This window comes from Sebastes umbrosus, chromosome 11, assembly GCF_015220745.1.
Source record: "Sebastes umbrosus isolate fSebUmb1 chromosome 11, fSebUmb1.pri, whole genome shotgun sequence".
NCBI lineage: Eukaryota > Metazoa > Chordata > Actinopteri > Perciformes > Sebastidae > Sebastes > Sebastes umbrosus.
In genome coordinates, this window is record NC_051279.1 from 3,431,835 (window position 1) to 3,456,922 (window position 25,088).

General features: G+C 37.7%; 1 protein-coding gene across 8 annotated transcripts; it reads right to left on the reverse strand.

Moving 5' to 3' along the window:
- Positions 1-771: 771 nt before the first annotated feature.
- Positions 772-25,088, reverse strand: LOC119497763 (myelin-associated glycoprotein-like). Of its 8 annotated transcripts, none has more exons than XM_037786162.1 (10): positions 24,798-25,088; positions 22,584-22,696; positions 21,744-22,124; positions 21,147-21,473; positions 6,901-7,227; positions 5,390-5,674; positions 5,023-5,304; positions 4,754-4,865; positions 4,576-4,645; positions 772-2,454 (listed from the first exon to the last, which is right to left on the reverse strand). In XM_037786162.1, exons 2-10 carry the CDS (start codon positions 22,636-22,638, stop codon positions 2,053-2,055), a joined length of 2,241 nt encoding a protein of 746 aa, XP_037642090.1. In that variant the 5' UTR covers positions 22,639-22,696; positions 24,798-25,088; the 3' UTR covers positions 772-2,052. The 8 variants fall into 8 exon arrangements, with proteins under 8 accessions (XP_037642090.1, XP_037642092.1, XP_037642089.1 ...); XM_037786164.1 differs by lacking the exon at positions 21,147-21,473 and adding an exon at positions 16,391-16,714 and having other exon boundaries at positions 22,584-22,703; positions 24,798-25,087; XM_037786161.1 differs by having other exon boundaries at positions 22,584-22,703; positions 24,798-25,087.

The window sequence follows — 25,088 nt, forward strand, 5'->3', positions numbered from 1 at the left end:
GATGTGCATGCATGTGAATGGTCTGTATTACTGATTAATATCTATAGTGGCAGTTAAATAATGATGGTCAACGGTCCAGTATAGTCATTAGTTTAATCATTAGTTTATTCATGTACATTGTCATTGATTAAGTGCATGAAATACCTGCAGATAAAAAAAAATGTTTTAATTATAGTTCTTAATTTAAATGCAAGCAGCCTCTTGGAAAGAACAGCTATATGTGTAACAGTGTTTTTTTATGATTTAAATGTTTATTGTGCAACATCTTTAAGTTCTGTTCTCAGAAACTTCCCTGAAGTGGTTATTCGTTGAAACATTACTTTACATGGCATCACTGTGTTCTCTCTAATAACTTCCTGTTGAAACTTTAACGTGCTAGATCAGAACTATATTTAGCTATGAACTACCTACAGTTTTGTCCTAGTTAGTTACTATATGCCTGCATATTGATCACTCACTACAGAACCTGTCAATATTGCAGAATGTACAAGAAGTAAGAAAGGCTTTGTTGTAACTGAAAACAATGATTTCATTCCAAACATAAACAAGTGTTTGTTTTCTGTTTAAAAGAAGTTGATTCCTGTAACACATTAAAAAGGGAAGTGATCTGTGACTTCTTAAACACTAGCAGGGCTATAGAGACAAATTGGGCCAAACATCTTATCAGTTTGAAAAAAACAGATCAAATAAAAAGATGAATCACGGCGTGCTGATCTGAAATTTATAATTCAACAATTCTTCATATTTTAAATGAAATGAAATGAATCTTAAAATAATACTAACACGCATACTGTATGTCATGTACATCAACATTTCTGTAATTGTTGTTCCTGTCCACACTGACCCTAAAGAGATCCCATCCTAAAGTTATTCCACTGTAAGAGATGAGGACAGAATCTACAGTCCTCATTCTGTGAAAACAAGCATCCTAAAGAAGCTTCAGCAGTCGGAGTTAGACAGATCCACTAATTGTCTACAAAATATCGTCTTTTTGTAGTAGGAAATTCGTTGTGTCACTATCCCTCCATCGCAAATCAGCAAGAAAACATGTCCATAGAAACAATGAGGGATTTCTGTACAACAAACAAACAAGAAAAGCACATGCTTATCCTAGTTAAATAAAATATATTAAACAAAGGTACACTTTGTCTCTCAGAGCTGAGAGGACGGAGGTGTTTGTCCTTTTACACACCACAGCAGTAACAGCTCGTTCTCATTCCCAAGGCGTCAAATACCGATGCTTCGTCACTGTCGTCGGCGTTCGACACCGCTGCACAAGGCACACTTTTGCCGTGGTAGGAGACGCACCGGGCTTTCCATTAAATATAATGTAAACCCATCCGCGGCAACAGTAAACGAACAGGGAAAGTGCTGTGGTGATGTATTATAAAGAGCGGAAGAGACACACAGGGCGGACTGGAGGAGAGGTGGATGTGTCCAACAAACACAGAGCTTTCATCCAGGACGCCGCTGTTTTTTTCCCGTGTCTTAAGTTTCAATTTCACTTAACAATCAGTTTGTGTCCTATGTTCACAATGTCACATTTGTACTGTGAAAACGTAGTAATTTTAAGCCCGACCATGTTTTTTCCAGTTGTTTTGTTGCCTAATCCTAAGGAAGTGTTTTTGTTTAATTCACAATATTAAGCATGTTTACTGCGACCAAAAAGCGACGCCGAGGGGTCATTAAGCACATGTGACAAAGCGTCCGTATATGACGAGTTGAGATGAGAACGTGTTGGCACTAATGGCGGAGTCAACTTTTTCATGGATGTGGGTAAATTTACCTAGAAAGTTTATGAAAAGTAAACCCATTGAAGCACAATACATCTTGAATAAAGTCATTCTGTCCAACTTCCAGTCCACCTTTAGTTGAATGAATGCATTAGGATAGCCCCTAACATGTAGAGGTGTGAAGTGTCTCAGTCTCTTCCGTTTACCTCAGGCTCAATGCGGTGGTTCAGTCACCGGATTAACAGTCCATCATCTGTCCATCACAACTCATTAAAGCAAAGAAACTTTATCCTCAAGCAACTCCACAACGCAACAGTCCTCAAATCTCACCCATAATATCGTTCACATTGGAGTACACTTCCTCGTCCTCCCCTTCCTCCTCTTCAGGAACACAATGTTGTGTCTCCTCATCCTCCCTGATCATCGTCTCCTCCTCTTTGCCCTCCAACACATCACCTTCCTCCCCGTCATTGCCTTCTCTTTCCTCTTTTACTTCTTTCTTAATCTCTGCATACTCCGTCTCTGTGGTGTCTTGTGTCTTTGCTGCCTTCCTGGGGCTCTTTCTTTTCAACACGGAGAAATCAATGCTGGCGTACTCCACATCTTTTGGTCCACCGTTGAGGTCAGTGGTCGCTCGCTCTGCCGCCTCAGCTCCTCCTTCTAGCTCAGCAGTCTCTTGGTAGTAGGTCTGATCATCTTCGGCTTCTTGACCAGCGTCTATCTGTCAAGTACACCGTAAATTATACGACTCATTCTGCAGCTACTACATGCATCAAAATTGTGTACAATATACATGAAATATCTATCTGGTATATTTACATTACTGCCAACCATTTCCTTTTCAAGTCATACCATAATCTTTTACACTTTTTAATGTTCTGGTATTCATTTCTGTAATGTTAAAAAAAAAAAACTTTAAGCAAGACTTGAAACTTGGAGATACTTTAATCCATCAAAATGTGTGTACGCATTTATCATAGTAAGATTACTATTAATCAAATCAGTCTGTACATACTACATACATTTTAATTAACCTCTTAAAAATCTGATGGGCCGCTGTCGGGCTATTCAATCTTCCAGAGGTTGTAGCGGGCTCAGTTTTAAAGCTACAGTGAAGGTAAGTGGCATATCATATCATATCATCATGTGAAACTATGAAACCTGAAGAATCCATTATACCACCGATGTCATACTAGCTTGTTGCGAAGGAGGATAAATAACACTGAAAAGTTACGCTTAATTTTGGCGAGAAAAACTGGCATGGCCTTTTTCAAAGAGGTCCCTTAACCTATGACCTCCAGATCAGTGAATGTAAATGGGTTCTATGGGTACCCACGAGCCTCCCCTTTACAGACATGCCCACTTTATGATAATCACATGCAGTTTGGGTCGAAAAAAATGCAGTTGTATTCATGCACTGCAAATGTGTTATTTTTGCCTATTCTAAAATGGTGTATTTCTGGTGTGTTCTTTATTCTATGACAGTTTTCCTGAAATTAGATTACAATTTTTTTTTTTTCAATCCCAGTATATCGCCTTGCTTAAAGTATTGCAATATATTAAATCGTTACCCCTGTATTATGATACGTATCATATCGCCAGATTCTTGCCAACACAGAGCCCTCGTACATACAGCTGCACTGCAAAGCAGCAAAAATGGGCCTCACTATTTAAGCAGGCATGGTGTTGACTTTAATAGAATATACAACATCTCAAGTTTGCAAGTGTCAACTTAACAAAAAGTTTTTTTATGCTGTAGTTAAAGGGACTGTTTGTAACTTCTTACACGTATAAATTATTGCGGATTGGTGTCCCATGCGCACTCGCGTGTGGCTACGCTGTTCAGACTCAGACTCCAACACAAACTACATGGAAGCACCAAAACCGCAAAGTTGTATCTAGTGAAGCCCGTCTGTTAAACAGTGTTGGCCGCGGTCGGAGGACGCGGGTGAGACCGTAGCTTTGGTCTTCAGGACCGGAGTCTCTGCTGTACTCTGCTCCTCTGCCTGCTGGCCTTCACTCACACATCGTGCTCGTTCTCGCTCTTTCGCTCCACTCTCACGTGCATGCGCGCACACTACACACTGCAGAAGAGTTAGTTTAGTTCTGAGAATATCTAGTGAATGTACAGTGGACGTTTGTGCAGAAATAACTGCTGCAGCTCCTCCAGACCAACAGAGGTTTCCCGTGTCTTGTGAAGTGACGGGGCTCCGCAGCGAGAAACGTTATCGTCTCAGACCAAAACTCCGGTGTCTCCCCCGTTCCCTCCGGCCGCGGTCGGGAGGCTGAGGCAGGAAAAGCCAACACTAGGATCAGCATTGATTCATGGAGAGACCTTCGTCTGGTCAGCTAACATTACTGCCAAGCAGCTGAAATATAGAGTGATATTGTGCTTTTAGCTGACGTGTGTCGCCTCACTGTTTTGAGCGATGCTCGTTCATGTCTATGTAGAGCGAGCACAAGCGCGAGCAACAGGATGCTGACTTTCGTTGACTTAACGGCCACAGATGTCGCTGTTAACAAGACATTTCTGATTCTTACAAACAGTCCCTTTATATGAATGGAGCACAGTGCTCATTCATAAGTTGTGCTTGCTTGAGTTGACTGGTCATGACTGCTTCATGCTCCATCATCAGTGGTTCCTTATTAGCTGCCTATATATCTATGAGCTGACTAATAACATCCAATCACATTCATGCTATTTGCTATTCATGGTCAAATCCTTGAATAATTGTACATGACTGAAATGCTAAAACAATGAAAGCCACATTAACACATCTAAAATACTAATGTTTTAACTAATATACTGTATATATAATATTAGCTGAATGAATATAAATACCAGTGGATCCTCTTGACTGGTCACCATCTCCAGAGTCTCATCCAGATGTCCAGAACTCTTCTGTTTTTTTCTGAAAGAAAAATAAAAAATATTTAAAAAAAACAGCTAAACATTTAATGTATGTATGAAGAATATCCACAAACAAACCTGGAATTAATTATTGGATTTAATGGTGTACCTGTGGCAGTTTTTTACCAAACAGCAAAGGACTGCTGAAAGAAGTAACCCAATCAAAAAGGCAATGATGACTTCCAGCCGTGAAACCATTTTTAATACTTGTTTGGATTGATCTGCAATCAAGAGGAACAAAAGAAAAAAATGTCTGTTCATGTTTTTCTGAACGCTAATAATAAATGCAATAGTTTATTTCCTTTAGACAGCTCGCCCAATGGTTGTCCAAATAAGGTCACAGTGGTCTACTGAAGTGTTTTAGTTGAGAACACTTACCCTCTTCTTCTGACGTGTTTATTTGGACGGTGAGGTTTTCTTTTGCTTCCCCATTTTCATTGCTGCTGACACACTCGACAGAAGTGTTGCTGTGGTCTTTTACAGTTAGGGTGGCGGTGCTGTTGACTGTGTGGTTGGAAACAGTGGTGGTGACAGAGTACTCAGCGTGGTTCTCCAACAGCGGCCATTTGATGGTGGGTAAAGGAAACCCCTCGCTGATGCACACACAGGTCAGGACATCCGACAGAATCATACATCCAGAGTTTAAGATCTTTGAAAGCCCTGTAAGAACACACAGCAGAATCACAACAGAGTGCTGATAGTGTGAAATGTGAACATGAACTTCCTTTTAATACAGTCTACTTACAAGTCACTGTTACATCAGCATATGCAGTCACAGTCTCGTCCAGGTGTTGTGCTGTACAGATGTACCGTCCAGAATCTTCTGCCGTCACATTAGGGATGACAAGTGTGTTGGATCCTTTGTCGTTCTGCAGGTCAGCATCAGGTCCGTTGTGTAGGTTTATGTTGGAGCCAAGTATAGTCCATGTGATATGAGACGGAGGAGGAACACTTTCAACACTGCAGGTTAAATTCACGGCATCTCCCTTCTTAACAGTTGTATCACCAGTGATTACAGGTGTCTCTAAATCTGTGGAGCAAATTGTAAACAAAATATTTTAAGTTAAGATACGACAAAGAGGTCAGAAACAGATACAAGATATTTAGTGATGCATTCACACATTAACTGCCTCAGTGTGTTCCTTCTTATAATCCTACCACTGGAGGGCGCCAATGTCTAAAGTGTTTTCAGACTCTACACACACAGTGGCTTTAACAGACAACACAAGTTTTTATTATTCTAAACATTTGGCTCCAGTGAGGCTGAGTACCACCTGGAAGCCTTCGTCTTGCCATCACAGATCCAAGGACTTTTTTAAAACAATATTTAGATTAGAAACTACAGCAAAGACAGCACATTTCTTCTGCAGTCAAAAATGTCATTAAAAATGAACATTGAGGTGGAAGTTATTCAGTTAGGGCTGTTAATCAATTAAAATATTTAATCACATGATTGTCCATAGTTAATCGCACATTTTTTATCTGATCAAAATGTACCTTAAAGGGAGATTTGTCAAGTATTTAATACTCTTATCAACATGGGAGTGGACAAATATGATTACTTTATGCAAATGTATGTATATATTTATTATTGGAAATAAATGAACAACACAAAACAATGACAGATATTGATCCAGAAACCCTCACAGGTACTGCATTTAGCATAAAAAATATGCTCAAATCATAACATGGCAAACTCTGTCACACAGCTGTCAGTGTGTCAGTGTGCTGACTTGACTATGACTTGCCCCCAAACTGCATGTGATTATCATAAACTGGGCGTGTCTGTAAAGGGGAGACTCGTGGGTACCCATAGAACCCATTTACATTAATATATCTGGAGGTCAGAGGTCAAGGGACCCCTTTGGAAATGGCTATGGCATTTTGTCCTCGCCAAAATTAAGTTTGGAGCGTTATTCAGTCATCTGGTATGACATGGTTGGTACCAATAGATTCATTAGGTTTTCTAGTATCATATGATACCAGTATCTTCACTCTAGCTTTAAAACTGAGCCCGCTACAACCTAAAAATCACAAGTTGCGTTTACGTGTTAATTGAATTACTGAAGTTAAAACGAAATAACGAAAACACGCTATTATCGCGTTAACTTTGACAGCCCCATATTCAGGATTAATTTGGAAGACGTATTAAGGCTGTTCTCTGCTCTAAACTCATAATACTGTTACCTGATTAAAAAAAAGAGGAAAATACAACAAGAAATGTTCCTTCTTAGAACAGTTGTACAATGTACTTACATATCACTGTTACATCAACGTTTTCCATCAGGGTGTTATTCACATGTTTTACTCTGCAGATGTACTGTCCAGAATATTCTCTGGTCACATTAGAGATGGAAAAAGTGCCCATTCCACTTTCTTCCTGTGGGAAGGTCTCAGTGTTGTTCTGCAGACCAGTTGAAGTTTCGATCTGCAGATTCGGTTTGGTTCCATTTAGCATGTTTTCGTCAGAAGATTTAGTCCAGGTGATGAGAGATGGAGGGAAACTGTCAACACTGCAGGTCAGATTCAGAGTCTCACCCTCCTTCACACTTGTATTTCCAGTGGTCTTAACTTGCTTCACATCTATAAGACAAAATGATTATAAACAATGTTATAGCGCCACTACATTCCCAAATGTCCTGCAAAAACACTGTTGATGTGCTAAAATCCAACAGAGCTAAAAAAAAAAAACATTAGAAATTACACAAGAGCACATCTCTTAACATTTTAGATTGTAAAAAAGTAAAGGTGAGAATAAAGTACAGTATTTACTCACAGGTCACATTCAGAGTCACTGTCTCCTCCGTAGTGATGTTGTTGGTGAAGATGACCTTGCAGGTGACCTCAGTGCCGTGGTGCTCAGCTGAAGGGTTAAACATCAAAGTTGAGCTGTGTCTCTGTGTGACAGCAGTCAGGTTCTCGGTCTTGAGAGCTGTGATGTTTCCTGTGATGTGAGAGGCCTTCTCTCCTGCTCCTCTCCACGTCCAGGTGATGTTAGGTTCAGATCCAGAGCAGAGACCAGGAGCAGTGCAGGTCAGTGTGGTCTGCTGTCCCTCTGTCAGAGGAGGAATCATCACTGTGGGCTTCTGGATCAGATCTAATGGGAGAGCAGTCCATGAGTGGAATCAGGTGAGCAGCCTGAAGGTCACCATTCACTTCAATTTGGGCTAAAATAATCAGATACTCTGTTAAACATTTCAATGAGGCAGTAAGTAGGAGTTATATCAGGAGCTGCTGCAGTTCCTACTGGTTGCCCACAGAGGTCGACAAATAACAAACATTACTTCATTCTCCATTAAGACTATAAATACAGGAAATACTGTTGGTGCAGTTCAGAGGAACAACAATGAACATCTTCACTGTATATATTTATTGTAGCTCTTCATACCTTTAACAGAGACAATTGTCCTTGGAGAAAATGTAAATCCACTCTCACTCCCATACTGGAGACCATTAACTCTGAGCTGATATGCTCCAGAGTCGGACTCAATGACGTCATTGATGATGATGCTGCAGTTCCTCCGACTCACGTCAGGCTCCAACAGTGAAACTCGTCCTCTAAACCCAGACTGAACCTTTTTGTTGTCCTTGTTAGAGTGGAATATGATGTCTAGATCTCCACATCTTCGTTTAGATGGTTCACATTTGTGCCAAACTAAATGTTGGGGTGTAAAGCGGTAAATGGTGGTGAAAGAACACGGTATCACAACACAGAGTCCAGCCTCTGCTGTTATTTCTCCTTCACTAAGACTGATACAGAATCCATTTGTACAGTCTTCTCTCAAAATTGATGCACCTGTTAATGGAAACAGCAAAAGAAAAAAAAGATATTTCAATTTTGACAATACACCATGATATTTAATAAATGATGAAGGGATATTACTATGCCTGTTTTTTAAGCAGCGTTGAGCAGGCAACAAAAAATAATTTCAGCATTTGTATTTCTTTATACATAATATATTTGACAAACAAAATAGCCAATTAAAAACTATCTATCCCAGTTAGTTAATAGATGCTGTGAGGAATGCTACTAATGAGCTGGTCAAAAAACTAATTAACTATTTATAAAGGCAAATTATCTATTTTCTTCATATCTTTAATGTTGGCATTATAACAAGATTATAATAAAGATGCATACCTGTGTCAGCATCGCCGCCTCTCACAGAGAAAAGCAGAGTCGCCCAGATGAGAACAAACATCCTGACTGGATGATTGAGACAGTCAGTGTCTCCCTCCACAGGACAAACTTTACACTGAAAGTGCAGTAAACATAAGAGGAACTGAACCAAAGGAAGCTCCACAGTTCACAGATCGTAATACAGGATGTTGCACGTTTAGTTATTCCATCGTTGCGTTATTAACATACTTTACCCAGGGGTGTAACTACTCTGAGATTTGATTAAATAAAGCACTTTGTGACTATCTGTTCTCGAAAGATCCCACGTTTCTACAATTATTATTACAGCTTTGGGCCCCTGAATCATTTACTGAATACACCACCAACTGTGATTAATACTAATTATTTCTCCCCTCGCCAAGCACTCTTTCTCTAGCACAGTCCACTTTTACTTAATCAGCAAATCCAGGAATGTCGAACGGCAATTTTATGATATAAGTTAGTAAAGAATTAATCAGTTCAACAAGTTTATATTTTAAACAGAAAACATAAATGTTGTTTTTTACCTCTTCTTGTCTCGCTGTCTTCTCTCCTCGGTGATCTCCGCTGCTCTGAACTGACTCTTCCTCTCCTCACTTTTTCTATTTATTCCCTCTTTGTGCAACAACACGGTTTCAGGAAGTTTCCCCACACACTGCTAAGCAACATTTCTGCTCTCCTGACAGACTTTTATACACTTATATAATCTCATAATATCACAATATGTGTATCATGTATCTAGTGACAAATTTGAACCTTTAACATTGAATGATGAAAAGTATTTTTTGTTTGCCTGTTTTTTTTTTTAGATTATCTCAATAACTGTGAAGTAATGTGAAAGTTTTTGAAAAGGGAAGTACTGTAAATATGCGATTTTTTCTTTTTTTACTCCAAAGAAATCGTTTTATCTTGAGAAACCAACAAACCAGTACAATCACTGAACACTTCTCCGCAGTTGTTTTTTATGACTCCTTTTTTGAAGTGTTAATATTCAATAACTGTTTGTTATATATAGCTTCTTAAATCATCCCAACAATGCACAACACATGCCACATACAGCTTACTAGCAAATATCTGCAGCGAAATGTATTAAAAAGACAACTTGTGACAGATTAATTGCATTTAAGTACCAAAATATTCAAATGGAAAGTATCTGCTTACAGCATTTCCCCATTAAAACTGCATGCAGCCTTTTAGGAAGCACTTTCTGCAATCATGTGTTTTTTTTATTTTATATTGTGCAACATTCGTACTGTTGTCATCACAGTCACTGTAGTGTTTATTCATTTAAACATTACCTTATAGGGCACCACTGTGTTCTCCGTATCTCTGATAACTCACTGTTTGCACTTCAAGGTACTAGATTAAAACTATTTTTTAGCAAAGAACTGGCTACAATTTTGTTAGTAATGTACATTCCCATCCCTTTAATTAAATAAATTCAACAATATAATCATGCAATTTTCAACAATGTGTTGTTCTGGATGACTCATCTAATGTGTTATTGTCCTACTTCAGTCACTGTGGGTGTATGTGTGTTAATGTCCCAGGCAGCCTAACAGTATTTTGTAGTAACGTAGAAGTGACACAAGATGACAGTAGCCACATTTCAAGTACAGTATCAGAAATGCCAATCACTGAATTTTCCACAACACAATCCTGCTACTCTTTTCACAATAAAAGCCTTGTATGAAGGGGTTCTGTACAATAGAACGCTAAAAAGCTTTTTTAATTTGAAATGAATACAGGAAGTATTGAGATTGTAATAACAGCAAAATACAGGAACAAAAATGTATCGGGGCAAACGAAGCAGATCAGTAAAGCAGGAAGCTTCATACTGAAATATGACCAAATATACAATCAGACGAGTAAATTAGAAATGACGGCCTATCTCTATTAAAAGCCTGATTCAAATAAAGGCATCTTCAGCAAATGGCAAAACGCTACTCAAAAATCAACAAAGCTGAACAAATAAAAGGTAAAGATAAATCATGTACACAAGTATGTGGAAAAAATAGGTGTAAAGATGCATATAAGCACCAATTAACATTCAATAAAATGTCTATACAAGTCAAGTGTTTCTGTAAGTTGTATACAATATATAAATAACTCAAGACATAAATATTGAATAGGCTGCATGGAGTGGGTTGATATGTACAGCATATATACTGTATATGTCTAGACCAGGGGTCAGCAACATTTACTATCAAAAGAGCCATTTTAGAAAAAAAAAAAAAACTATCTGGAGCCGCAAAACATTTGATCATTATGATGAAGGTAACACAGTTTATAGTCCAAGTATATAGAATATAAGTCTAATGCAGTGAGGGCCAAAGAGACAATGTACTACGGAGTATCAAGGCCACATTGAGGGAAAAAACATTTGAGATCTACAGAATAAAGTCGTAATATTATGAGAAAAAAAGTCCTAATATTACGAGAGTAAAGTCAAGTAACTGAGTACATCTACTCAAGTACTGTATTTAAACACATCAGTACTACTGGAGTATTTCCATTTTAAACACCTTCTTCACTACATTGCAGAGGAAAACATTGTACTTTTTACTCCACTTCATATATTTGATTACTAACATGTACTTAGTTACTTTGCTGAAAAGATTTCAGACATCAAATTAATTGTTATACATACAAAAATCTACGTCTAACATATAAAGTAGCGTTAGCTAGTACACATTGGCTCCACGAGCATACAACAGCAACATGTTTTAGACAACTAACGTTAGATACTTTAAAAGGTTCCATATTATAAAAAAGAGAGATATTCATGTTTTTTATTATAAAGCAGGCTTAAGTCCTATATAAATACTGTGAAAGTATTGAAACGCTCAATCCACAGGGAAATACACACAGCCCGTATTTAGAAACTGTGCATTTGGAACAAGCTGTCAGAATTTCTGTCCATTTGTGATGTCACAAATATACAATATTTAGACCCTTTACACAGATTTAAACGTAAACATTATAAATGTGTCCCAGTTTATTCCTGGTTGCAGTGTATGTGAATGTCATCAGCTGACAGGAAGTACACATGGACCCAAACTGTTGCCTAGCAACGCAATTCTGTTGCAATTTCATCGCAATTCAGTCGAAATGCGCTAAAACGGGGCGTTTAAGACAGGAGGGTGAATACAGACATATTCAGGCAGACAGTATGAGGAAAATAAATATTACAGCATGTAAACATGTTCAAGTAGAAACACAAAATACAAGTAATGAACCTGAAAATGAGCACGATATGGGACCTTTAAGAAGTAGGTAGGCTACTATTTGGATGCAGAACTTTCACATGTGATGCAGTTTAACACTTTCATAGCTCCTCTTATTTAAGTCTTTTTTTATATATTTACTGTATTGTTATTGTTGTTATTATACATATCTTGTCCTAATTGTTTTGTTATCACGATTATGGAGTCATTATTTATTTATATTAATATTGTCTCTAGTTGGAGGCTTCAGATAAGCCCAGTGGGGTTTTTGCCTCTTCCTGCACTTTATATTATTCATTTATTTATTTTGTGTTATGTTGTATAGTTTTAAATTGTGCAAAACAAATAAACAAAACAATACACAAAGTAAAGGATCTTAACAGTTCTTACATCACAGCATCAACAACAATGTGATGTTACAGACAGACAGCAGCAAAGCTCTGAACAGGTTCCCATCAGGGAGGCAACAGGTGAGTGTTTTACCTGCCAGGTGTTTGAAGAACTGCGACCACGTTGACAAAATGTCCATCAACCATGTCAAATTAAGTCCAACTGGACTTGTCGTCTTCCAACACAGATGCTCCATTGATATTTAGGCTAAGATGTCCAAGTTTCAAAGATTATGATTAAAAAGTCTCAAAGGTTTCCCCTCAAACTGTGTGAACATCCACACCTCCTCATGAAGTCAGTAATCAACGCACACTGACTTCACCTGCTGGTGTCTCCAAGGGAACTCTGGCGAGATGGTTGAGGTTAGGCACAGATCTCCAGTAGTTAGGAGAGGTTGTCAAGAGGTGAGTCTCGCGAGAGTTTGTGCGGCTGATTTTTTTAATTTTTTTATTTTTTTACAGATTTCGCAATTTTTGGGTTACCTTCTAGACACGACCACTTCACCTCCAGTTAACGTTACCTGGCGTGATGTCTCTATAATAGGCCTACGGTGGCCCTGAGAGTTCAACACGCTGCAGCAAGAAAACACAAGCAAATAGATAAAACACAAGCAAATAGATAAAACACAAGCAAATGGACAAAACACAAGCAAAACAAACATCTTCTCCAATTTGACAACAAATTGAAAAAAAACACAACCAACTACAAAAATCAAGCTAATATTTATGTATATTTTCTGTTGTAAAATTGATTTCTGCTTTTATCTCATAAAGCTGCCTTAAATGCTAATGCTAATAATAATAATAATAATAATAATAATATTAATAATATTAATAATAATAATAATAATAATAATAATAATAATAATAATAATTAAAGCTGTGAGCAGCGATGAACGAGACCCTTAAAATATCAAAGTTTTCACCGCGTCTGATAAGTGTGCCAAGTTTAGCAACTTTTTGAGCACGGCAAAGGCCTCAACAAGGCGATTCATGAAAAAGAAAAAGAAAAAGAATAATCCTTACAGTTTCAATAGTGCCTCTGCTGGCCCCACGTTGTCGGTGCTCGGGCCTTAAAAATAATAATAATAATAATAATAATAAAAATAAAAATAATAATAATAATAATAATAATAATAATAATAATAATAATAATAATAATACACTTTATTTCTATAGCACGTGCTTTACGAGACAATAAAGAAAAATGGCAGACAATGATAAAAACAATTTCAAACAAAAGTTACACAACATTGTGTACAGGAGCTACATATGAGGAAAAAGTACAATAAAACAATATAAAATAATTAACATAACAAAACTTAAAAGAATGCCTTTGTATATAAATAGGTTTTAAGAAGTGACTTAGTTTACTTTGGTAAACAAAATCGTTATTTGAAGAACTATTCATCCAGAGTTCCCAAGTAAGTCAATACACGCTGTGAGGAATGCTGCTAATGAACTGGTAAATTCAGAGTGGAAAAATCTTAATAATGTAAATTGGAAGCTCCTCAGAAAAGATATTTATCATGGCCAATTATTGATGACTGTTTTGTTAATGATTATCTTTAATGATGGCATCATGACAAGATGCATTGCTGCCTCTCACAGAGAAAAGAGATGAGAACAAACATCCTGATTGGATGCTTGAGACAGTCAGTGTCTCCCTCCACAGGACAAACTTTACACTGAAAGTGCAGTAAACAGGCAGGAAGTTGATGAAATTGAAACAAAGGAAGCTCCACAGTTGACATAACAGATCTTAATACAGGGTGTTGCAAGTTCAATAATTCCATAGTTGCTTAATTAAATTGGTTACCTCATCACCCAGGGTGCAGCTACTGTGATACTTTTATTGTGAAGCAGTTTGGGAAATCTTTTTTTTTTTCATACTTTATTTTTTCAAGGTTGTTTTCATATATGCAATTTACAGTTCGTAATTACATGAGTTTATGAACATTTTTTTTAAGTAGTTGAGCTTAGAGACGAACACAATAAGTACACTAGAGAAAACAACCTCAGCATTCAAAATTGAAATAAAATTAAGAAAAAAAATAAATAAAAACAATAATAAAAATAAACTAATAAGTTAATATAAAAAGGGGGGGGGGGAAGGGAGGGCTACTGTTATACTTGTATTGTGTAAGCAGTTTGTGAAATCTGTTCTAGAAATATACAAAGATTAACATAACACCAGCTCTGAAAAAATAAATATCTATAATAGGGCTGTCCAAGTTAACGCAATAATAACGAGGTAACGCAAATTTGTTTTAACGCCACTAAATTCTTTAACACAATCGATATTTTGGAGGCTCAGTTTTAAAGCTGTAGTTAGATGTTGGTATCATATGAAACTAGAAAACCTGAGGAATCCATCGGTACCAACCATGTCATACTAGCTTGTCACAAAGGAGGTTAAATAACGCTCAGTTTCTGGACAATATCTGTCATTGTTTTGTGTTGTTAATTGATATCCAATAATAAATATATACATACATTTGCATAAAGCAAGCATATTTGTCACACACCGATGGCACAGCCTTCGGGAGCGATTCGGGGTTAAGTATCTTGCTAAAGAGCACTTCGACATGCGGACTGGAGGAGCCGGGGATCAAACCGCCAACCTTCCGATTGGCTACCCACTCCATCTCTGAGCCACAGCCGCACAGCCGAGGATTATACTGAAATAATACGTGCTCAGTGATCTTCCCCATGGTCAATAAAGGTTGAAGTGAAATGAAATGTAAAATAATAATACTGTAAAACACTAATTATAAGTTGCAGTTGAGTTAAAAATAACTAAGAAATGGGTCTCACTGTAGCTCACCTGGTAGAGCGGGTCGTGTACCAAGGCTGAGTCCTTACCGCAGCGGCCTGGGGTTAGAATCCAACCCGCAGCCCTTTGCTGCATGTCATCCCCTCTCTCTCTCTGTATCTACCGAACAAAGGCTAAATGCCCCAAAAAAATATATTTAAAAAAAAAATAAACTAAGACATGTCATACTCATAAAATCTTAAGTATGGAAGAAGCATCTTCTCCTACACTCAGTGGAAGCTGACACTAGTTAGTTCAGACGTGGAGCGATAACATCATACTCTGGTGACGGGTCTGTTCTCTGCAGTGACATGTAAGTTCTGTCCTCTCGGTTTGGTTTCACTTTTTTTCTTGTGTTCCTTTGGAGAGAAGAAAGAGTGAGACATGATGTGTTATCTAAAAGTCTCCATTGATGGAACCCTTAAAGCATCAAATGATGAAGTAGTAACATACCAAATGAACATCTGGAGGATTATGCAGATGACGTTCGCAATGAGAGCTACAACAGCGACGACGACCCAGGGGAGCACTGCACAGGGTCCATGTTGAGCTGCTATTAGAAAGGACACAATGTAGATTATATAACTGTCCAACAGTTATATTAATGCCGTACATTCTTATTGATATCAGAGATTGGTGATGTGTGTGTTCACCTTCTTGTCTCTCTGAAGTTATGATGGTGACGTTCTGTCGCATTTCACCAACTTCACTGCTGCTGGCACACTCAACAACAGTGTTGCTGTGGTCTTTTACAGTTAGGGTGGCGGTGCTGTGGACTGTGTGGTTGGACACAGTGGTGATGACAGAGTACTCAGCGTGGTTCTCCAACAGCGGCCATTTGATGGTGGGTAAAGGAAACCCCTCACTGATGCACACACAGGTCAGGACCTCTGACTGAACCTCACATGCAGAGCTATGTAGGATCCTTGGAAAAACTGCAAACATGAAAGAAGAATCTCAGCAATCTATGAGACAAAATTATTATATATAATGTTATAGCGCCACTAACTCCCAACTTTCCTGCAAGAACACTGTTGATGTTGTAAAATTAAAGAAAGCTCAGGAAACCATCAGAAATGACATGACAGCACATCTATTACCACACATTTTAGATAGTAAAAAGTAAAGGAGAGAATAAAGTACAGTATGTTTTACTCACAGGTCACATTCAGAGTCACCGTCTCCTCTGTAGTGATGTTGTTGGTGAAGGTGACCTTACAGGTGACCTCAGTGCCATGGTGTTGGGTGACTGAAGGGTTAAACATCAAAGTTGAGCTGTGTCTCTGTGTGACAGCAGTCAGGTACTCGGTCTTGAGAGCTGTGATGTTTCCTGTGATGTGAGAGGCCTTCTCTCCTGCTCCTCTCCACGTCCAGGTGATGTTAGGTTCAGATCCAGAGAAGAGACCAGGAGCAGTGCAGGTCAGTGTGGTCTGCTGTCCCTCTGTCAGAGGAGGAATCATCACTGTGGGCTTCTGGATCAGATCTAATGGGAGAGCAGTCCATGAGTGGAATCAAGTGAGCAGCCTGAAGGTCACCATTCACTTCAATTTGGGCTAAAACAATCAGATACTCTGTTAAACATTTCAATGAGTCAGTAAGTAGGAGTTATATCAGGAGCTGCTGCAGTTCCTACTGGTTGCCCACAGAGGTCGACAAATAACAAACATTACTTCATTCTCCATTAAGACTATAAATACAGGAAATACTGTTGGTGCAGTTCAGAGGAACAACAATGAACATCTTCACTGTATACATATATTGTAGCTCTTCATACCTTTGACGGAGACGATTGTCCTTTGAGAGTATGTAAATCCAGTGTCACTCCCAAACTGGTGACCATTAACTCTGAGCAGATATGATCCAGAGTCGGACTTGATGACGTCATTGATGATGATGCTGCAGTTCCTCTGACTCACGTCAGGCTGCAACAGTGAAACTCGTCCTTTGAACCCAGACTGAACCTTTTCGTTGTTCTTGTTAGAGTGGAATATGATGTCTAGATCTCTACATCTTTGTTTAAATGGTTTACATTTGTACCAAACTATATTTTTGGGTGTAAAGCCGTAAGTGGTGGTGAAAGAACACGGTATCACAACACAGAGTCCAGCCTCTGTTGTTATTTCTCCTTCACTAAGGGTGATACAGAAGGATTCTTTTTGGCAGTGTTGTTTTCCTCCTGGAAAGGAACCTGTTAATGAAGAGAGGGAAAAGGAAGTTTAAAAAGAGAGAAAAAATATTATTTTGATGACACATTAAATGATCATTGATAAAGAAAGTTTACTTTTACTGAAAGGTATCAGTTTATTTGACAAAAAGGATTTTTCCAGCATCACTAGACCAGTATATGTTTGCTGATGTTGAGGCTGATATCAAATATTGTCTAAGCCAGTTTATGTTATCAAATTCCTCTGATTATAGATACAAAAAGTACACTTCATCTATAAAAACAAAAATCTAATTTAGGTTTGTTGTCGTTTTACTTTTTTCCATATATTTGGTAAGTGAATTCTTTATTTAAATTTAAAGATTATCCAGATAATGAATAGATGTTGTGGATTATCCTAGTTTTAAAAAGCTACAAAATACTTATACACTGAGTTATAATGAAAAATACTTAAGTGGAGCTTAAAAAGACATTTAAAAGAACATTTAAATCTTAAATAACATTGAAAGTCTTATCAGCAGCATCAAAGAGAAATATTGGTATCATAATAAGATTCATACCTGTGTCAGCATTGCTGCCTTTCACAGTGAAGAGCAGAGTCGCCCAGATGAGAACAAACATCCTGATACGATGATGAAGACAGGCTCTTCCTCCACAGAACAAACGTTTCCTTTCAGAAGCACAAACATTTTAAACTTTAAAATGTTTCAGTTGAAGAAACTGTATCTGAAACACCTCCACGGTTCACAGCACAGATTGAAATACAGGATGTTCCATGTTCACCTTTTCTGTAATCACACTAACACATGTGGCTAACATCTTCTTCAGGGTTGTGAGTCCCTTCAAATGTTTGATTTCCAAACTCTTTGTAATATCTGTTCCAGAAATAAATAAACTAAAATTATCTGTAGCAGCTTTAACTAAAATCCCCCTAAACTCAGACTTTCTGAATGAAATGCACACATATTTTACAAGTAAAGCGAGGAACTCTAAAAAGCATTTAATGACATTAGTTAGGGAAGAATTACTTCTACGGTTTCCATTTACAGTTTAAAAAGATATAAAAAAAGAGGTTACAATTTACAATTTAAAAGCATAAATTTATATATTATATACACACACACATATATATATATATATATATATATAATATACACATACACATATATATATTATATACACATATATATATATATATATATATATATATACATAATATACACATACACATATATATATATTATATACACATATATATATGCAGTATATAACAGTATATAACAGTTTATATATATTGGTGTGGCTACCTTAACATCTGTTTTTATTGTGAAATACAAGTTGTTATATGAATAAACTTTATGACAATTACCTTACAACAGCTCAACAACAGCACTGATACATTTTTATATTGTTCAGGGAAGAATTAATCACACAATCAAATACAATAACATTGATAAGATAAGATAAATGTTGTGTTTTACCTCTTTCTGCCTCGTTCACCTGCTCTCTTCTCTCCACAGAGATCTCTGCTCTTAACTGACTCCGTCTCTCTCTTCTTTCTCCTTTTCTGCTTGTGATGTTGAGGAAGCAGCCTCACCCAATTTATCTAACCACAATCTAACTAACTTCGAGACGTGTTGAGCAATTTCTCTCATGAAGTTTTGGTGACTTCGTTTGTTTTACGGAACTGACATATTCTATGGAAACCATAACACACACTCTAGTCTGCACAGTGAGGTGTGCATGATTGTAAATGATCTGTATTATTGGCTTTTATCCACAGCGGTGGTTCAGTATTGATGGTTAAATGAGAGTTTCTGTCACTGAAGTGTATTAAATATCTGCAGAATCAAAGAGAACAGGGATTCAATTAGCATTCATTCTAGTTCTCACGTTTAACTATGAAGCCTCTTAGCAAGAAGCATCTCATTTGTATTTTTATGGCATATATTTTGCAATATCTGAAGGTACTGTTTACTAGTTATTATGAGGTGTATATACTGTATATCCAATTGAGAAACTCCACCTTCTCTACAGAAAAAATAATGAAAAGGAAACTTGTGTTAGTTTGTTAAAGTTGTCCAGATCTATTTAAAAACATAATTATTGCTAAACTGTACCAGTATATCTGCTGAGCATGACTTTACCCGACAGGTAGGCCGTCATTAAACCTGCACAAAAAGTCTCGGCATTCATGAAGTCACAGATTACTTAGATTTTGAATGTGGTCAATATGCAGGAATATAGGAACCAATAAGGACAAAAGTGTAGCCAGTTCATAGCTAAATATATTTATGATCTAGCAAGTTAAAGTTTCAACAGGAATAAATTAGAGAGAACACAGTGATGCTATATAAAGCAATGTTTCAATGAATAATCACTTCAGGTACGTTTCTGAGAACAGAACTTAAAGATGTTGCACAATAAACCATTAAAGCTTCAGTAAGCAGAATATTTGTGGCATCATTGGGCAAAAATTCCATAATAACCTTTCAGCATATTGTAATTCAAGTTTTCTTAGAGATAAGTAGACTTCTGCACCTCCTCATGGCTCTGTTTACAGGCTTTAGAAAATCTAGGCGGTGACAGGAGACTTTGACCAATCACAGGTCATTTCAGAGAGAGAGCGTTCCCATTGGCTGTGCTCCGGTCATGTGACCGGATTCAACAGATTTTTCAATGGCAGCAGCGTCACAAACTTTCTCATTTTACATCTAAACCGTGCACTACAAGATGATTCTGCAAACATTTGAGGAGAGAAATAAGCATTAACGTAACATAATATTGATTCATATTTGATCAGTGCTGCCTATTTTGACCTTTTGGTCGGACTTCGCGAGTGCAGTTGCAATCACAATTACAACTCAAACATAATCACAATTAAATAAAAAAAAAAATCAATTCATTTCACTTGAAAATGACTTCACTTGTTTTCATATCTCCAGACTGGTTGAGAAATTGGCGAAATAATGGTGACCGTCTGTCGCATTTCCCCAACTTCACTGCTGCTGACACACTCAACAACAGTGTTGCTGTGGTCTTTTACAGTTAGGGTGGCGGTGCTGTGGATCGTGTGGTGGGACACGGTGGTGATGACAGAGTACTCAGCGTGGTTCTCCAACAGCGGCCATTTGATGGTGGGTAAAGGAAACCCCTCGCTGATGCACACACAGGTCAGGACATCCGACAGAATCATACATGCAGAGTTTAAGATCTTTGAAAGCCCTGTAAGCACACAGCAGAATCACCACAGAGTGCTGATAGTATGAAATGTGAACATGAACTTCCTTTTAGTACAGTCTACTTACAAGTCACTGTTACATCAGCATATGCAGTCGCAGTCTTGTCCAGGTGTTGTGCTGTACAGATGTACCGTCCAGAATCTTCTGCCGTCACATTAGGGATTACAAGTGTGTTGGATCCTTTGTCGTTCTGCAGGTCAGCATCAGGTCCGTTGTGTAGGTTTATGTTGGAGCCAAGTATAGTCCATGTGATATGAGACGGAGGAGGAACACTGTCAACACTGCAGGTCAGATTCAGAGCCTCGCCCTTCTTCACACTTGTATTTCCAATGATTTTAACTTGCTTCATATCTATAAGACAAAATTATTATAAACAATGTTATTGTTGATGTGGTAAAATCCAACACAGCTCAAAAAAACATTAGAAATGACACAAGAGCAAATCTCTTAACATTTTAGATACTGTAGTTAAAAAGTAAAGGTGAGAATAAAGTACAGTATTTACTCACAGGTCACATTCAGAGTCACTGTCTCCTCTGTAGTGATGTTGTTGGTGAAGGTGACCTTACAGGTGACCTCAGTGCCGTGGTGCTCAGCTGAAAGGTTAAACATCAAAGTTGAGCTGTGTCTCTGTGTGGCAGCAGTCAGATACTTGAAACCTGGGATGTTTCTTGCGATGTTTTCTGTGATGTGAGAGGCCTTCTCTCCTGCTCCTCTCCACATCCAGGTGATTTTAGGTTCAGATCCAGAGCAGAGACCAGGAGCAGTGCAGGTCAGTGTGGTCTGCTGTCCCTCTATCAGAGGAGGAATCATCACTGTGGGCTTCTGGATCAGATCTAATGGGAGAGCAGTCCATGATTATTACCATATTCACTTCAATTTGGGCTAAAATAATCAGATACTCTGTTAAACATTTCAATGAGGCAGTAAGTAGGAGTTCTATCAGGAGCTGCTGCAGTTCCTACTGGTTGCCCACAGAGGACGACAAATAACAAACATTACTTCATTCTCCATTAAGACTATAAATACAGGAAATACTGTTGGTGCAGTTCAGAGGAACAACAATGAACATCTTCACTGTATATATTTATTGTAGCTCTTCATACCTTTGACAGAGACATTTACTCTTGAAGAGTATCCATCGCCCCTCCTGAACAGGTCACTATTAACTCTGAGCTGATATGATCCAGAGTCGGACTCTGTGACGTCATTGATGATGATGCTGCAGGTCCTCTGACTCACGTCAGGCAGCAACAGTGAAACTCGTCCTTTGAACCCAGACTCAACTTCTCTGTCGCTCTGTAATATGATGTCTGAATCACCACAGCTTTGTTTAGATGGTTCACATTTGTACCAAACTATATTTCGGGGAGCGTATCTACTGGTGAATTTACACGGTATGACAACACAGAGTCCAGCCTCTGCTGTTGTTTCTCCTTCAGTGAAACAGACTCCATTTGTACAGTCTTCTCTCCAAATTGATGGACCTGGTAATGCAAACAGTAAGAGAAAAAACACGGTCAGAAGATATTTAAATTTTGACAATAAACCATAATATTAAATAGATAATGAACTATTTACTACTATTCCTGACAGACAGAGTACTATATCATATATACTATTATGGAACTGCTGTTGTTAGCAGCGTTTAGCAAACAACATGACAGAATTTCACCATTTCAAATATGTATTTTTCCATAATATCTGTGGTAAACAAAGGTTGTATTTAAATAACAATCTATTCAAGTGAAGTGTTTTGAGTCATACAGTTAAGAGTGCTGCTAAATTTGAGGTGGAACATTTTTTGTATTTTTTAAATATTTGTTGCATTTTAGTAAAACATTTAAACGGATATTTATTACCTCAAATCTTTTCATGCTATTCTGAATTCTGAATTCTATTTAAAAAAATATATAAAAAAATAATGTTACAATAGAGATGCATACCAGCATGGCTGCCTCTCACAGAAAACAGCAGAGTCGCCCAGATGAGAACAAACATCCTGATTTGATGATGGAGACAGTCAGTGTCTCCCTCCGTAGGACAAACTCCTGTCTCTCTGAACCCTGAAGCACAAACAATACATATATATATAAATATAATAAATATAAATACACATATATATATATATATATTTTTTTTTTTATATATATATATATATATATAGCTATATAGCTATATATATATATATATACATATAAGGGTGTGGCTACCTTGACATGTGACATGTGATGTCACAATGAAATCACATGTCAAGGTAGACACACCCTTATACTGTATATATATATATATACACACATATCTACACACACATATATATACACACATATATATACACACATACAGACGTAGGCAAAATTGTTGGTAGCCTTCCGTTAAAGAGAGAAAAACCCACAATGGTCACTAAAATAACTTGAAACTGACAAAAGTAATAATAAATAAAAATTTACTGAAAATTAACTAATGAAAATCAGATATTGTTTTTGAATTGTGGTTCAGCAGAATCATTTTAAAAAACAAACTAATGAAACTGGCCTAGACAAAAATGATAGTACCCTTAACTTAATATTTAGTTGTACAACCTTTCGAGGCAATCACTGCAATCAAGTGATTTCTGTAACTCTCAATGAGACTTCTGCACCTGTCGACAGGTATTTTGGCCCACTCCTCGTGAGCAAACTGCTCCAGCTGTCTCAGGTTTGAAGGGTGCCTTCTCCAGACTGCATGTTTCAGCTCCTTCCACAGATGTTCAATAGGATTTAGATCAGGGCTCATAGAAGGCCACTTCAGAACAGTCCAATGTTTTGTTCTTAGCCATTCTTGGGTGTTTTTAGTTGTGTTTTGGGTCATTATCCTGTTTGAGGACCCATGACCTGCAACTGAGACCAAGCTTTCTGACACTGGGCAGCACATTTCGCTCCAGAATGCCTTGATAGTCTTCAGATTTCATTGTACCCTGCACAGATTCAAGACACCCTGTGCCAGATGCAGCAAAGCAGCCCCAGAACATAACCGAGCCTCCTCCATGTTTCACATTAGGTACAATGTTCTTTTCTTTGGATGCTTCATCTCTTCGTCTGTGAACATAGAGCTGATGTGACTTGCCAAAAAGCTCCAGTTTTGTCTCATCTGTCCAAAAGACATTCTCCCAGAAGCTTTGTGGCTTGTCAATATGCATTTTGGAAAATTCCAGTCTCACTTTTTTATGATTTGGTGTCCTCCTGGGTCGTCTTCCATTAAGTCCACTTTGGCTCAAACAGTGACGGATGGTGCGATCTGACACTGATGTACCTTGACCTTGGAGTTCACCTCTAATCTCTTTGGAAGTTGTTCTGGGCTCTTTGGTTACCATTCGTATTATCCGTCTCTTCGATTTGTCATCAATTTTCCTCTTGCGGCCACGTCCAGGGAGGTTGGCTACAGTCCCATGGACCTTAAACTTCTGAATAATATGTGCAACTGTAGTCACAGGAACATCAAGCTGCTTGGAGATGGTCTTATAGCCTTTACCTTTAACATGAAGGTCTATAATGTTCTTTCTCATCTCCTGAGACAACTCTCTCCTTAGCTTTCTTTGGTCCATGTTCAGTGTGGTACACACCATGATACCAAACAGCACAGTGACTACTTTTCACCCTTTAAATAGGCAGACTGACTGATTACAAGTTTGAAGATACCTGTGATGCTAATTACAGGACACACCTTCGTTTAACATGTCCCTATGGTCACATTATTTTACATCTTTTCTAGGGGTACCATCATTTTTGTCCAGGCCAGTTTCATCAGTTTGTTTTTTAAAATGATTCTGTTGAACCACAATTCAAAAACAATGTCTGATTTTCATTAGTTCATTTTCAGTAAATTTTTATTTATTATTACTTTTGTCAGTTTCAAGTTATTTCAGTGACCATTGTGGGTTTTTCTCTCTTTAACGGAAGGGTACCAACAACTTTGCCTACGTCTGTATATATATAAGGGTGTGGCTACCTTGACGTGTTTTTATTATGAAATACAAGTTGTTATATGAATAAACTTTATGACAATTACCTTTACAACAGCTCAACAACAGCACTGATACATTTTTATATTGTTCAGGGAAGAATTAATCACACAATCAAATACAATAATATTGATAAGATAAGATAAATGTTGTGTTTTACCTCTTTCTGCCTCGTTCACCTGCTCTCTTCTCTCCACAGCGATCTCTGCTCTTAACTGACTCCGTCTCTCTTTTCCTTCTCCTTTTCTGCTTGTGATTTTTAGAGAAGCAGTCTCACCCAACTAACCAACTTAGAGACATATTGAGCAATTTCTCTCGTGATGTTTTGCTGACTTAGTTTGTTTTACGGAATTGACTAAATTTAAGTAATTTTCTATGGAAACCATAACACACACTCTAGTCTGCACACATCAGCTAAAACCACAATATCACTCTATATTTCAGCTGCTTG

Excerpts from the sequence above, each read along its gene's own strand:
- LOC119497763 (XM_037786156.1), bottom strand. The coding sequence starts at position 18,016 with ATGTTTGTTCTCATCTGGGCGACTCTGCTCTTCACTGTGAAAGGCAGC. Across the intron at positions 17,420-17,955 it reads AGGCAGCAATGCTGACACAG|GTTCCTTTCCAGGAGGAAAA; the intron begins GTATGAATCTTA and ends CTTCATTAACAG. Across the intron at positions 5,305-5,389 it reads TGCTGATGTAACAGTGACTT|GGCTTTCAAAGATCTTAAAC; the intron begins GTAAGTAGACTG and ends GTGTTCTTACAG.